The sequence below is a fragment of the Apodemus sylvaticus genome, chromosome 7 (assembly GCF_947179515.1).
Source record: "Apodemus sylvaticus chromosome 7, mApoSyl1.1, whole genome shotgun sequence".
Classification (NCBI taxonomy): Eukaryota; Metazoa; Chordata; class Mammalia; order Rodentia; family Muridae; genus Apodemus; species Apodemus sylvaticus.
This window is the reverse complement of record NC_067478.1, coordinates 13391692-13407361: the sequence shown is the minus strand read 5'-3', so window position 1 is coordinate 13407361 and position 15670 is coordinate 13391692. Positions and strand designations below refer to the sequence as shown.

General features: G+C 39.4%; 1 protein-coding gene across 5 annotated transcripts in view; it reads left to right on the top strand.

The window, feature by feature from the left end:
* The window catches only part of Setd2 (SET domain containing 2, histone lysine methyltransferase), an 85003-nt gene that overhangs the window by 53567 nt on the left and 15766 nt on the right, over positions 1 to 15670 (top strand). For 4 of the 5 annotated variants that reach the window (XM_052187122.1, XM_052187121.1, XM_052187123.1 and 1 more), the window contains exons 13-17: positions 6312 to 6360; positions 8238 to 8418; positions 9917 to 10586; positions 14144 to 14278; positions 15105 to 15244. In XM_052187122.1, the coding sequence (XP_052043082.1) occupies positions 6312 to 6360; positions 8238 to 8418; positions 9917 to 10586; positions 14144 to 14278; positions 15105 to 15244 (1175 nt within the window). Of the gene's footprint in view, positions 1 to 6311; positions 6361 to 8237; positions 8419 to 9916; positions 10587 to 14143; positions 14279 to 15104; positions 15245 to 15670 lie in introns of those variants that run through there. The other variant, XR_007978706.1, reaches the window with a different exon arrangement.

The window sequence follows — 15670 nt, the reverse complement described above, 5'->3', positions numbered from 1 at the left end:
AGATAGGGTTTCTCTCTGTAGCCCTGGCTGTCCTGGAACTCACTCTGTAGATCAGGCTGGCCTCGAACTCTGAAATCTGCCTGCCTCTGCTTCCCGAGTGCTAGGATTACAGGCATGTGCCACCACTGCCCGACTGGCTTTGACATTTTTAGTAGTGCCCATTCTTAACTTCAGGGGGACTATGATGGCTTTTGTGTTTAAAACATTATAGTGGATATAATTCAAGTGTGAGAAAAAAATCTTAGATCTGGATTTAATTTAATTTAATTAGATTTAAAAACAAATCTAAAGTTGGAGAGCCATTGAAATGAACCCTGACTCTGATCACTCATTGAAGATTACTGTTCTGTTTCCACAGGCTTTTGTTCTCTTCCTTGCCCAGGTATTCAGTACTGGCCTTTGGGTCTTTGGCAGCAGGAACTGTGTTAGTTGTTTAGTTTCTTTTCTTTTTCATTTTTTCTTAATTTTTCTTTTCTTTTCTTGTTTATTTTATTTTATTTTATTTTTATTTTATTTTATTTTGAGATAGGGTTTCTCTGTATAGCCCTGGCTGTCCTGGAACTCACTTTGTAGACCAGGCTGGCCTCCAACTCAGAAATCCACCTGCCTCTGCCTCCCAAGTGCTGGGATTAAAGGCATGTGCCACCACTGCCCGGCCTTCTTTTCTTTTTTAAAAAATAATTTATTGTATGTATATGAGTACACTGTAGCTATCTTCCAACACACCAGAAGAGGGCATTGGATCCTTTTATAGATAGTTGTGAGCCACCATGTGGTTGCTAGGAATTGAACTCAGGACCTTTGGAAAAACAGTCAGTGCTCTTAACCACTGAGCCATGTCTCCAGTCCCCAGCTATTAACTTTTAATGCTTCATGAGTTAACCTAAGCCCACCATATAGAGAGAGAATAAAAGTGAGCATTGCTAAGGTAAAGTCTTTGAATTTAGTCAAGATGGGCAGAACCTGGGGAGAGGAGAGGAGAGGGTAAAAAAATACAAGCTTCAGTCAAAGTACACAGAAGTAAGAGGGCTTTGCTAAACAGCCGCATCTTAGCAGTTGCCCCTTGGTAGCCAAGTCTTTATAGTGTGATGATTGGTGTGCAGCACAGTTCCTTTGGGACTACACCTAGAGCTGCTTCAGAGATTCGTGATCTTTTCCTTTTAATTTATAAAGGCCATTCTTAAATGTAGTCCAAAATGCAGTCAATGAAATGTTTTTTTTCCTACTCCTATCTCCTGTGGTTCTCAGGCAGTCAACTATGATTTTTTTATACATCCTTCCAGAAAGAAATCATATATATTATGCATATTTATGGCCAGCTTTATATTGCTTTTTTATTTTTCAGTCAATATGTAATCTAGCTAGACCTGGAACTCACTCTGTAGACCTGGCTGATTTGGAACTCAGATCTGTCTGCCTCTATCTTGTTTGCCACTACACCCAATCTGCTTTTTTTATATTTGTATTTTGGTACCACTTATAAAGATACTTTTTATAGAAGTATGGTATTCGGTATACATAATTTAATTAGTCTCCTATTATGTCCGTGCATGTTGATCCTTTTCTTTGAGTTCACAGTGCATACTTATACATTGCTAGGTTGTTGCTTGCATTATTTACTTTGATAAACAGCCATATTGCTCAACCTAGTTATACTATTTTAACTTTTTTTCTTTCATTCCTTTTTTATTTTTCTCCTAATCTTTGAGACAGGGTTATTCTGTGAATCCCTGGCTCTCCTAGAACTTGCTCTGTAGACCAGGCTGATCTCAGATCCACTTGCTTTAAATTTAAGTCTCAGAATGTCCACAGCCTTTGTGTAGGTTTTTTAGCATTATCTTCTGGAAGAATCAATTTCAAAACCTTATAAATCTAAGACATGCCTTTAATTTATTTCCTTCTGTTTGGCAGATACATAGTCATCATTTTAAAGTTAAATTTCATTTAGCATGAAGATACTGGACCTGTACTGTGTTTAGTGGTAGAGCATGCACCTAAAATGATCAGGAACCTGGCTTCAATTTCTATCCTACTCCCCTGACCGCCTCCCTTCAAGAAAAGTTCTACTGACTACTCCAGCTTACAGTGTCACTACCTCCCACCTCCCCCCCCAATTTTCCTTTATGTATTTCTGACTGGCCTCAAATTCAAATACTGTGTATGTATAGCTGAGGATGACTGTAAACTTCAGATCATCCTCACTCCACCTTCCAAGTGACTTTCGTCTCCTTACCTGACTGTGGTACCTGAGTTTTGCAAATACTAGCAAGCATCCTGCCAGTTAAGCTGCTCCCTGCCCTGTCCCGCCCATTGATGGGATTTCAGTAATGTAGTGTCTCCAGATTCTGTTGTCATGACACGAGTAATGAGTAAGCTCATAGCTTTTCCTTTTTATTGCTGCATTCTTTCTTCTTTTTCAATTACTAAACACATATACGTGTCTGTGTATATGTGTATGTATGGGAGCGCTGGAGCCAGAGCCAGAGGTGTCAAGCCCTGGAGCATCATCCTGTGAGGTTCAGAGGCCCCTTCAGTGTGGGTGCTGGGAAGTGAACTTGGGGCCTTCAGGAACAATGGTACATGTTTTTAGCTGCTGAGCCATCTCTTCAACCCTTCATTGTTTTTTTTTTTTTTTTTCTTCCATGGAATTATATTTTGCTTCTCTGACCTGTTGGATTTTTCTTTTTTAAGATGTAGAATGTCTGGTATTTATTCTTTAATTTTGTTTTTCAGCCTCTCATTTGACAAAGCAAGAGACTTGGTCTTAGAAAAGTATGGCTAGGTGGTGGTGGCACACACCTTTGTCCAGCACTGGAGGGGCAGAGAGGCAAGGTGCACTTCAAGAGTAGCCTGGTCTACACAGACAAACCCTGTCTCAAAATAAAACAACAAAAAGAAAGAAACAAAAGTCTTGTGGAGGTGGAGCAGTTAGTGCAGTGGTCGTCAGGAGGCTTGAGGCGCAGGCTTGACTTTCGGGCCACCTCCATGGGGAGAGATGCTTAACCCCTTTTTGTTGTTATATTTTCTTCCATTTTTAAATTAGCTCATTGCCATAGCACTTCTATCACATCTTTAAATCTAAAGTTTACTTACTCTTACCCTAAATCCTTTTCTGTATATAGATTTCCACACAGGATCTTAGCCAAAAGGCTGAGAAGCGATGAATATAGATTTCTATTACACAAATATGGGTACATTTTCACAAAAACTAGAAATTATCTAGACACTTAAATACATTCTCCAGTTTAATACTTGCCTGGGATAGTTCTTGTTTCAAGCTAGGGATAAAACATTCAGTTATACATCTCTTAAACTTGCCACTGGGCATTTTGGGGATCAGAAATCATTCTATTATTCCTCTTCCCAGGGCACATACCCAGTGCTCACAGCCACCTGTTACTCCAGCTCGAGGGGAATTAAATGCCTCTGGCCTGTGGGAACCTATATCATGTATCCATTCCTACTCATACACATGATTTTAAAAGTGGCGTGTGGGTACGTGTATGTACACGCACCACTGTGCATGTGTGGAGGATAGTTTTCCTGCAGTCATTTTTTTCTCTTATGTTAGTCCTAGGAATTGAACTCAGAGATACCCTTACCGTGCTGAGCCATTTTGCTGGCCTTGTAATATATTTTCAGGTGAACATTTTTCTTTTCCTTTTTTTTTTTTTTTTTTGGTTCTTTTGGAGACGGGGTTTCCCTCTGTAGCCCTTACTGTCCTGTATCTCTTTGTACGCCAGGCTAGCCGCGAACTCAGAAATCCACCTGCTTCCCAAGTACTGGGATTAAAGGCATGTGCCACCAACTGTGGCTTGTAGTAATTTTGTATGGCACATTAACCATTATAGAGTGGATCAACTTTGAAGTCTGTACAATTAATTTTAAGCATTTTTCATGAATATTCACAAAGTCAGGATCTTATGGGAAAGAATGAAGCTGTGTTATCTGTAGTCAGGTCCTTGTTGTATCTAAGTATTCTTTGCGCATGAACATACTGGGTGTTTGAGTACCTAAATTTACATAGTTTATTTAAACAGTTGTTAAACTTCTTCAGATAAATTGGTGGTTGCTGATAAGTAGTAGTTTTACTTTTCTCCAAATGTGGTTATTGGATAGAATAGAGAAAGCAGAGCTACGTGTCAGCTTTTTCCATCTTGCCTTTATCCCTGGCCCAGTACCCACAGCTAGAAGCTGACAGCCAGACGACTATAGGGTAGTACTCTCTGAGAGGAGAGTAGCAAATTGAAATGTGTCTTCTCAATAAGGAAAAGCAGCTCAAGAAGAAAGAGAGCCCGAGTGTTGTAAGCCAAGGCAGTCCTTCCCCAGAGTCTAGCTTGCAAGGAGCTCTGAGGGCCTTGGAGGAAAAGCCGTAGTTTAATGGTCTCACCTTCCACTTTGTGCCTGTTATGCAAGGAGCTTTTAACAAAAGATTTCTAAGATTTTAGTTTGTCTTGGGTTGTGGTTACTATAAAAGGCTTCCTCGGGTCATTCTGCGGCCATGGTATAGTCCTTGAACATAGGAAGGAGGCTTCTAGGGGCTAATGGAGTGGAGGAATCCACATTTGTGCATTAATCTTAGTGTCACTCTATCCCAGCATAATGCTGTCAGCCAGCTATATTGTGTGTCATCTAGTCATAATACACATGTAACATTTAAGAATGTCACATCGTATGTAGGAAAGTGCACAGGTAAAATTATAATCTATTGGATAATCTACTAGTGAACATATAATATTAGAGAGGCTTTTTTGTTTTGTCTTTTTTCTTCAAGGCATGTCTCACTCTGTAGCTGTGGCTGTCCTGGAACTCACTATATAGACCACCAGGCCTCAAACTCACAGAGATCCTGCCTGCCTCTGACTCCCAAATGCTGGGATTAAAGGCATGTGCCAACATGCCCTCTTAAATATTTCATCTTGAACCTTCATTTGTTTAATATGGGCTATTTCTCATTTTCCCCAAATTATAGATTATAGTGTGAAATGAGTTTAGTTTTCTTGGAGTACCTTTTCTATATTGGATCACTGGGTCACATAGGTGATTATTCAGGCTACATGGGTGTGGTTAATACTACATGATTGTTATAAAGGGAGAGAGCGTGTATCATTGTATACCACTGAGAATGTGTAGGCTCATCATTAATTGACTCACTTTGTCAGTAGCCGGGTAAGAACTTTGCCCATCCACTAAAATAGTGTGGAATTGACAGACCACCAAAGTGTGGTCTTCGGAATTACCCAGTAGGCAAACATAGTTTAAGGCATAAAAACATAGCTTATGTTCTTAGTGATCAATTTGGTTCAATATTAGATGCCATTTTGGGAGTATTGGTGACCTAACAATAGTGTCCATCCTCCCCTCTTTCTCCTTCACAGCCTTATGAAAGTATATAATTTGGCCATTAGAGGGGTTGGTTTTACATCCATCAAAAAATACCTTGAACTGCCTAGTGTGTGCAAAGACACTAAATTTTTTCTCTAGCGTGGCAAAGGATGTGGCAGTGGTGGGGATGGAACATAGCTCAGTAGTGGAATGTTTGCCTGGGGTATGTGAAAGAAACTCGTTTCCATCCCTGGCACCCTATAAACAATGAATGTGGAAAAAAAAATTGCTGAGTAGCAGGTATTGTCTTTATACTTCAGAGTGTTTTTAACTGCGTTACTACTTTTAGTGGGAATGGTAGGTGAGACATTAGAATTGTCCTCGTGAATACACTCAGTAAAGAAACTATAAATGACCTCTATCTGATTTTTACAGGAGTGTGTGTGTGTGTGTATGAAAAAGGCGTTCAAGAATAAGAATTCTTAGGAAGTAGATTCTTGTCAGAAATACAGTGCCATAGTCATTTATTCTGCTATATCACTAGTGGAATAATACAACCAACCAGCCAGGTGGTGGTGGCACACATTTTTCCCCAGCACCTGGGAGGCAGAGGCAATTGGATCTCTGCAAGTTCAAAGCCAGCCTAGTCTACAGAGCTAGTACCAGCAGAACAGCCAAGGCTACACATAGAAACCCTGTATCCAAAAACCAAAAGGAAAGGAAAAAAAGATAATATAACCTTGGTAAATGTGAAATATGTACATATATATCTTCTTTTACTTATCTCACCAGGCCAGATCCTGTTTTATTTAAAGACAACTGTATTAAGTTTTGGAAAATATTTATTTACCAATCAATCTATTTTCCTTATAGTGTTTTACTAGCCTTCCCAGTGCTTTATGTTAACAAGTTGCAAAGTAATGATCTTATCGCTTCACACTGTTAAATCATTTTTTGTTTTTTTTGTTTTGTTTTTTGTTTTGCAGGAGGTGTATCGAATTCCAAAGAAAAGTCAAACTGAAAAGGAGAGCACAGGTAGGTTGAAGAACAATTAGATAGGTGACTTTGTAAGAATCTTTACATAATTGTGGAGAGAACTTGTAAGGACTTTACTGTTCTTCCTTTTTGAAATAAGCATACATAGTTGAATGAAACATTGGATGTAATCATTTGGAAACTTGCACCTACCTGTATTCTTCCTTAGTGGATTTTTCCAAAGCAGATATTTCTTATACTGCCTATTTTGTTGCTTTGGTAATTTTATCTTTCATTGAATTGTCCTTCTAGAATAGCGATTCTTGTTTGTTTTCTTGCTCTTTTAGTACTGGGGGTTGAATCAGGGCTCCTCACATGTTAGACAAGTGCTCCACCACTGAGCTTTTCTCCCTGGCCTTAAAGTAGGCATTCTTTTTTTTTTTTTTTTTTTAAATGTTTTTTAGGTGTGTGTATATGAATGCTATGCTTGTATCCATGTCTGTTTACAATACGTGTGCTTGGTACCTGTGGGAGGTCAGAGAGGTTGGACTGGAGTTAGGGGTGGTTACAAGCAATTATATAGGTGCTGAGGACCGAACCCTGGTCCTCTCCAAGAGCAGCAAGTGTTCTTACCCATTGTGCCATCTCTGCAGCCCCCCCCCTTTTAAAATAATTACTTTTTTATATTTATGAGTGTTTTGCCTGTGTGTGTATGTGTGCAGTACCTGGTGCCCTCAGAGGCCAGAGAAGAGCACCAAATACTATAGAACTGGTGTTACACGTGGTTCTGAGCTGTCATGTGGGTACTGGGAATCAACCCTAAGTCTTCTGCAAGAACAGCAAGTGTTCTTCACTACAGAGCTATCTCCCCAACCCTAAACAGACGTTCTTAAATCTATATTGCTAGAGGTGTATGGAGCAATATTTACCTCTAGCTATTCATATGTGGAAGTGTGTGTGTGTATGTGTGTGTGTTCTTTACCTAGAAGGCTAAGAAATCTTACCAGAGTTGTGTGTATTGGTGCATACTTTTAATTCCAGTAATCAGGAGGCTGAAACAGACAGATGTCTGAATTTGAGGCCCGACTGGTTACAGAGAGTTCCAGGACACCCAGGGCTATACAGTGAAACTTTGGGGGGGGGGGGGGTGGACAAAAAGGAAAAGAAAAGAAATCTTCATTAGATTCTCAAGAAGTCAAGTCTGGCTACTGAAGGAAGCTCAGAATCTTTGTTAGAGAACAGATAGTACAAGTTCCATGGTAGTCTTGACTTTACTGTGTTTCTAACAAATTTTAAGGAACTTAAAAATTGATGCAGTTCTTGGGCCTGTGATTGGTTTTTTGAATCCCTTTTAACACTGAGCCAAATGTGTCTGCTAACCTTTATCTACTTCTTCACAAGCGCAGGAAGACCTGTGTGCTGACCTTCATTTCATTGTTCTCTCTTTTGCACATCTTTAAGTTCTAATGGTTTATTCTCTTCATAGCCAGACTTCCTACATGGGACTATAAAGAACTGTAAGATGATGGTTCTGGGCAACAATGTAAAGTTGTTAGAGGCTACCAGTTTAGGCAATTAGCACTGCAGGCAAACCTTAATATTTCAGGGTTACCACCCATGTTTTCTAAGTATCTAGTCTAGTATAGCTCTTGGGGAGCTGCAAAGGATGATCTTGGATTTTTTTTTATAATCAACTTTTTATTTATTGCATGTGGAGTTTTCTTGCTTAGTGTCAGCACTAAATAAGGAAACACGAATTTGGTTTTGGTTTCTCAATGTTAAGCAACTAAAAACTAAAACCTTTAAAATTCAGAGTCAGGACTTGATGAAGGAAGAGTCCTTAACATTTATCTTTTTGGGTAGAAGTTTTGTTATATACTTAAAGTGTTATTTTTCTATCAAAATAAACGTTTTTAAAAAATAATTTATCTTTCTAGTAACTGAACGAGGAAGAGATGCTGCTGCCTTTAGAGATCAAACAGCTCCAAAGACTCCTAACAGGTCGAGAGAGAGAGACCCAGACAAGCAGTCTCAAAATAAAGAGAAAAGGAAACGACGGGGCTCTCTGTCACCACCCTCTTCTGCATACGAGCGGGGAACAAAAAGGCCAGATGATAGGTAAGTGACCAAGTGAGCTTTTCTTATTTGAGCAAATGCAAACAAACACGGAGGATTTGCTGGGAAAAGAAGAGTTTCAGAGAGAGAAGAGTGTCAGGAATGGGAGGCGCAACTAAAATTCATTATGAGTATAAAGCCTTCAGAGAGTTGAAAAAAATGAGACTACCAAGATAGCTCAGTGGGTAAAGACACTCATTGTCAGGGAAGACACCTAAGTGTGTCCACTTCCACATTCATGAAAGAAGTATATAAAAGAAAGGCTTATTTACTTTTTTTTTTTTAAGTATCTAGGCAGCATACAGCTATAATCCCAGCAGTTATATGACAGCAGCAGGAGGATTGTTCAAAGTTCAGAGCCAGTCTTGTCCATGTAGCAAGCTCCAGATAGCCAGGGTTACATAGTGAGACTCCTGAGGTTTCAGAATATAAACACACACACACAGCACTGGCTTTGGAATTAATATCGTCTAGGTGAGTAAGTATAAGATTTTACCAGTACATTTTAGGACAGAAATTTTTTTAAAAATAGAATTTTGTGGTTTGCGTTTATTCACATATACTTTTTCCATTTGTTTACTCATCTATTTTAGACAGGATCACACTAGGATGCCATAACTTAGAGCACTCCTCCTGCCTTAGCCTCCTGAGTTCTAAGATGCCTAGAGTTTTATGTGTTGAGGATCAAGCTCAAGTGATTGTTTGGGCTGGACAACATTTTGGACAATTTTTTGGCTCATGTCATATTTTCTTTTCTTGATTTTTTTTTTTATTTATTTACAAAGAAATGGGTTTTATACTGTTTTTAAAAATCTGTATTTGTGATTATAGAATGTGCCTCAACCCTAAGGAAGAATAGGAAGCTGGTGTCACTACTTGACATCTGAGTCGGAGAGTGCTGGTGGGAGTGGCCAAGTGTTGGATTTCCTGGGGCTTCTCTTGTGCTGTCAGATTCCTTTTTGTTTTTATGGCACCCAGGATTGAGTGCAAGGCTTTGTGCATGGTAGACACACACACACTCCACTGAGCTGTAGTTCCCCAGCCCAGTTTATTTTAAAGATTTGTGTGTTTTTATGGCACCCAGGATTGAGTGCAAGGCTTTGTGCATGGTAGACACACACACACTCCACTGAGCTGTAGTTCCCCAGCCCAGTTTATTTTAAAGATTTGTGTGTGTCCGTACCTTCAGAGGTCTGAAGCATTGGATCCTCTTAGAACTGGACTTACAGGCAGTTGTGAACTATCTGATATGGGTGCTGGGAACTGAGCTGCTGAGGCATCTTTCCAGCGCCCTTGTCTTGTTTAGTTTGTGTAGTGCTGGATGTAGAATTTAAGCAATCTGGATAACAACCCTCATTTACTAATTTTGAGTGTAAATTTTAGGCAATGTCAAATTAGACTTGATGTGGCTAGTGGTTTCTTCATGAATGACTTACTGTCTTATAAATGTTTTGATTATGCCTATGATTGGTAATCTTTTGTGGTATTATTTTCTTTGTAGATATGATACACCAACTTCTAAAAAGAAAGTACGAATTAAAGACCGAAACAAACTTTCTACAGAGGAGCGCAGGAAGTTGTTTGAACAAGAGGTAGCACAGAGGGAGGCTCAGAAGCAACAGCAACAGATGCAGAACTTGGGGATGACATCACCACTACCCTTTGACTCTCTGGGATATAATGCCTCTCATCACCCCTTTGCTGGGTATCCACCAGGTTATCCCATGCAAGCCTATGTGGATCCCAGCAACCCTAATGCTGGAAAGGTGCTTCTGCCCACGCCGAGCATGGACCCTGTGTGCTCCCCTGCTCCTTATGATCATGCTCAGCCCTTGGTAGGACATTCTACAGAATCCCTTGCTGCTGCTCCATCAGTGCCAGTGGTACCACATGTGGCAGCTTCTGTGGAAGTTTCCAGTTCACAGTATGTAGCTCAGAATGAAAGTGTGGTACACCAAGACTCCAATGTTCCTGTAATGCCAGTACAGGCTCCAGGCCCAGTCCAAGGACAGAATTACAATGTCTGGGATTCAAACCAACAGTCTGTCAGTGTACAACAGCAGTATTCTCCTGCACAATCTCAAGCAACCATATATTATCAAGGACAGACATGTTCAACTGTCTATGGTGTGACCTCTCCTTATTCACAGACAACTCCTCCAATTGTGCAGGTAATTAACGGTAGAACTTCTTTTGCATTTTAAAGTCCATTAATACCATGCTAATTAGATCTGGTAAAAGAGAAATTCTGTTGTTGATAACCTTATTCCACTTGAGATGATGATCTGATATAAAGAAGTTCTGCCATTGCTTATTTTGTTTCTTGGTGCTAGGGATAAAACCTTGGGCCTTTTGCATAAATTCATCAGGCATTCTCCAGTGCATTATATCCCTAGTCCTTGGATCTGTTCTATCTATATCAGTTACCTACTATGTAAAATGTTGGGGTGTAAAATGTATAATAACTTAAGACAATAGTATGTCACGGTTTCCATGAATAAGGAGATTAGAAGCTGCTCACCTTGATGGTCTGATCCAAGAAACTAAGAGTCAAGCTGTTTTCTAGGATCTTAGCCGTCTGGAGGCTTCCCAGTAGGACTACCCATAATAGTTCCTATTATTTTGCTATATTCTGTTTTTCACATGGGGAGATAGGGAGACTGCCTAAGCGTGTGCTTACCAGGTGGTAGTAATCACTGGAAAGCCGTCATGAAGGCTTTAACACCATAATCTATAAGGAACATATACTTATAGAACCCTTAGTTTACTTTACATATTCTTTGGTTTGTTTGTTTGTTTGTTTGTTTGTGATAGGGTTTTTCTGTAATAGCCTTGACTGTTCTGGAACTCACTCTGACCAGGCTGCCCTCAAACTCGAGATCCGCCTGCCTCTGCCTCCTAAATTCTGGAATTAAAGGTGTGTGCCACCACTGCTAGGCTACTATTCTATTCTTAAGTAGTAGATAAATAGATTCTCTCCCCTCTCTTTGAATTAGTTGATTAGAGGTGATTTAGCGGTTGGGTAATGAGATGTGTAGCATACTCATAATGATACAATAATATGTGGTATGCAAAAATTAATTTTGCAGGAACTTTAAAATTTCTACATGGGGCTGCAAAGGTGACTTAGTGGTTAAGAGCTCTTACTGAGTCCCTAGAAGACCTGTGTTTGGGTCCCAGCACCCACATCAGACAGCTCACAGATTGTGGTGCCAATTTTAATGTATCTGACACCAAATCTTGAGAATTTCTGCATGATGTGCCTTAGTTACATATCTTGTCAGGCAGATTTTAAGGGTCAAGGAACTTTACTTCCAAATTACTAGGTCCTGCCTACTCCTATTGTATGCTTGTGCACTTGGCTTCCTGTTTTCTTTAGAAATAATCTATTTCTCCTGGGAACTGTTTAGGCTTTTAGGGGGGCCGGTTTGGGGTGGGGTCTTGTTTTTGTTTTTATTTTCTCTAAATTGGTGTTTGGGCTTGGAATGGTTGTGCATGTTTGTAATCCCAGCCTAGTTGGAATCTAATACCGAAGATAATGATTTCAAGGCCAGCCTGGACCACATAGTGAGATCCCAGTTTTCAAAGAGCTGGGAGTAGAACAATTGTTCTGATCTAACTTTTAAAATATTTTGTCAAGTTGATTCAAATTCACTCAACACAAATTAAGTCAGGTGATTATAAAATCTATCTTGTTGGATATAGGAAATAAAGAGTATAGATTCTTGGAGGAATTTTTTTTAAAATTCTGAGTAATGTCAAAATCCTTTAACATGGCCTAATAGAGGAATATCATCTGATATAATAATCTAAAATGGATTATTTTAGTTGCTCTGGCAAAGAAAATAATGAAAGTTAAGGGCAAAGTAGACAAGATTGTTGAGTAATCTACCTAAGAGAATAGAGTTAGTTGTACATGATGTCCATGTGAACAACTGTATAAAGACAAAGCTAACAAATTTTGCAAATAAATTACATTGGGAAGACAAGCCAGATTTTTATTTTATTCATTCTTTCCTTCCTTCCTTCCTTCCTTCCTTCCTTCCTTCCTTCCTTCCTTCCTTCCTTCCTTCCTTTCCTTCCTTTCCTTCCTTTCCTTCCTTTCCTTCCTTCCTTTCCTTCAGTTCTGTGCAGTAACTGGTGTTTAACTGGGCTACAAAAGATCCAGTTAACCAACTTACTGCCTTTGCTTACTGTATAACTAAAGTCAGGGCAAGCAGCATGTAAACTGTATCTGTAACGTAATAACCTGGGGCTTATATCTTCTTTTAAACATAGATAAACTTTTGCTGCTCTTAACTTCTATTTTTATTGACTTTTGATTTTTATCTGGGTGTACATTAAGTTTTTTAAAAGTCTTTTTGATCATATATTTTCTACTTTTATTGTGGTTTGGAATCTGAGCCCAGGCTTACCAGTTCTAAGGACTTTCTGATGAGGGACATTCTCATTGAAAGTTCAATCTCCTATTGTTAACCTATGATTTTAAATATCAGGTTATAACACAATATCACATTCTGTTGAAGGGAAGTTTACATTCACATTTACACAGAGGCAGAGAATAGTAGTAAATATGGGAAATGGCCCAAGGACCATCCAGTGAAAAACCGAGCCCCACCTCAGAACAGTGTAAACTGGGAACACTTTCTGTCTCATTTTCTTCTTTGCTCCTATGTGGGAAATTTAAGCTAATCATTTGGATACTTGAGCTTTAAAAGCTTTAAAGTTTAAAAGTTAAAAGCTTTGATGCTAACTACATGAGGATTATCTCTTAGAAGCTGGATGGATTCCTATGGATAGTTTCCTTATCCTTCTTAATGTTCAGAGATGCACTTGCTTCTGTCTCCTGAGTGCTGGGATTAAAGGCATTCACCTGCACAGCCTGGCTCTTATGAGACTCTACATATGAACAAATACTGCATCTGATGCTGTTAGAGCTGGAAGGGTTTTCTGGGTTCATTTCTTGTATAAATCAGTGTACATTAAGAAATTTAGATGCATTGTATTCTGCTTTGTAGAAATTTTATTAGACATTACCAAAATCTTAAAAATAAGAATTGAATATTAGTATTCGATTATCTTCTTATAACCTGAATCACTGCTGTTGCCCTTACTGTGTCAACACAACCTGTTAATTGGTAACAAAGGATCTCACCAAAGTTGCATGTGGTGTATGAACTTCAGGGGTTATAAAAGACTGAGGCAAGTTTATGAGTTCAAAGCCAGACTGAGCTATAAAAAAGAAGTTGGAGAGTACTTCCCAAAAAAAGCAGAATGGACAGAGGGATATGAGAGAGGGAGAGGGAGGGGGGGCGTGTGGTGTGTGTAGTGTGTCTGAATATTTAGATACCCGGATCAGCACTTGTGACTCTAGTTTCCCTGAAAAAAGGGTTTGTGTATTTACTTCTATACCAAATACATTGATGTAAGATTGAAGTAAATTTGGTGATACACATCTTTAATCCCAGCACTCAGAAGGCAGAGGCAGGAGAATGTCTGTGAGTTCAAGGCTAGCCAGAGCTTCATAATGAGACTCTTATCTCAAAATACAAACAAACAGAAAACCAAAAAAAGTTTCATGTTTGAAACAAAAGTGCTGTATTTCTTTGAACCAGAATATGCATATAAAAAGTATCTTTTTAAAGCGTGTATCATACTGGAAGTCAGTGTCTTACAGAATGTCATCCAGAGAAATATAAGTTATGACTTTGTTTGTTTTGTCTTCTAGAGTTATGCCCAGCCAAGTCTTCAGTATATCCAGGGACAGCAGATTTTCACAGCTCACCCACAAGGAGTGGTGGTACAGCCAACTGCAGCCGTGACTTCAATAGTTACACCAGGGCAGCCTCAGTCCTTACAGCCAGTAAGAAATATTTCGCTTGTTAACTCTCTCATTGGCAGTATATGACTTTACAAAAAAAATTTCTCAATGTTTTAAAAAGATTTATTTATTTATTTATTTATTTATTTATTTATTTATTTATTTATTTATTGTATATGAGTATACTGTAGCTGACTTAAGACATACCAGAAGATCCCTTTACAGATGGTTGTGAGCCACTGTGTGTGCTGGGATTGAAATCGACCTTTGGAATACCAGGCAGTGCTCTTAACCACTGAGCCATCTCTCCAGCCCTACAAAAAATTTTTTTTCCGGTATTTTTTGTTATTTATATGGCCACTCATTGTACCTGGTTACCATGAAGCCAGGCTGGCCTCGAACTCAGAAATCCACCTGCCTCTCCCTCCCAAGTGCTGGGATTAAAGGCATGCGCCACCACTGCCCGGCTATTATTAATGTTTGAAGTAATAATTGTTCTAGACACAATGATGATGTGCATATAACTATAATCCCAGTACTTAGGAGTCAGGATGGGACAATCATGAGTTCAAGACCGTCCTGGACTACATAAGTGAATTGAAGGACAGCCAAGATCCTATCTTAAAAGAACTAATTTTGGGCCTAATGAGGCAATTTTGTAATGTCCTTGCTCTGCAGGCCTGACATCCTGAGTTTGAGCCCCAGGCTGCTGTAAAGGTGGAAGGGGTGAACTATTTCCCATAGTATACCTTTCCTTCCTCCATTTCAAGGGAAATTAGATGTACACTTGTTTTATTAAGTAGGCATTTTGCCCTATTACATATTGAAAGAAATATCACTAATAAAAATGTATTTATATATTTTTTAGCCTGAAATGGTTGTAACAAATAATCTACTGGATCTTCCACCCCCCTCCCCTCCAAAACCAAAAACGATTGTTTTACCTCCCAACTGGAAGACAGCCCGAGACCCTGAAGGGAAGATCTATTACTACCATGTAATCACAAGGTAAGAGCCCTCATCTGACTTCACTGAGTCAGCAGGAACTGGCCTAAAGTTGGACTGCTGAATTTCTAGGATCCCATGTGGGTGAGGAAGTAGGGGTAGTGCCAGGTCACATGTATTTGAGGAGTGTGTGCTAGTAAAGCTACTCAAGGTCCATCTGTGGTGGTGTTCCTCGGGAATCGCCCACTGTGTGTTTTGTTTGCATTTGAGGCTTGCTGATTTGGCTGTCTTGGCAGTCACCAAGCTCCAGATATGTATCTACCTCTTGTTCCCAGTGCTGGTATTACAAGCATGTCACAGACCAGTTTTTTATGAGGTTTCATGGATTCTCTTGCTTATGCACTGAATACTTTGCCAATTGAGCCATCTCCTTGTGTGTACCTTTTGTTCCTTTTTGAGATGGATTCATGTAGCCCAGGCTGGCTTTGA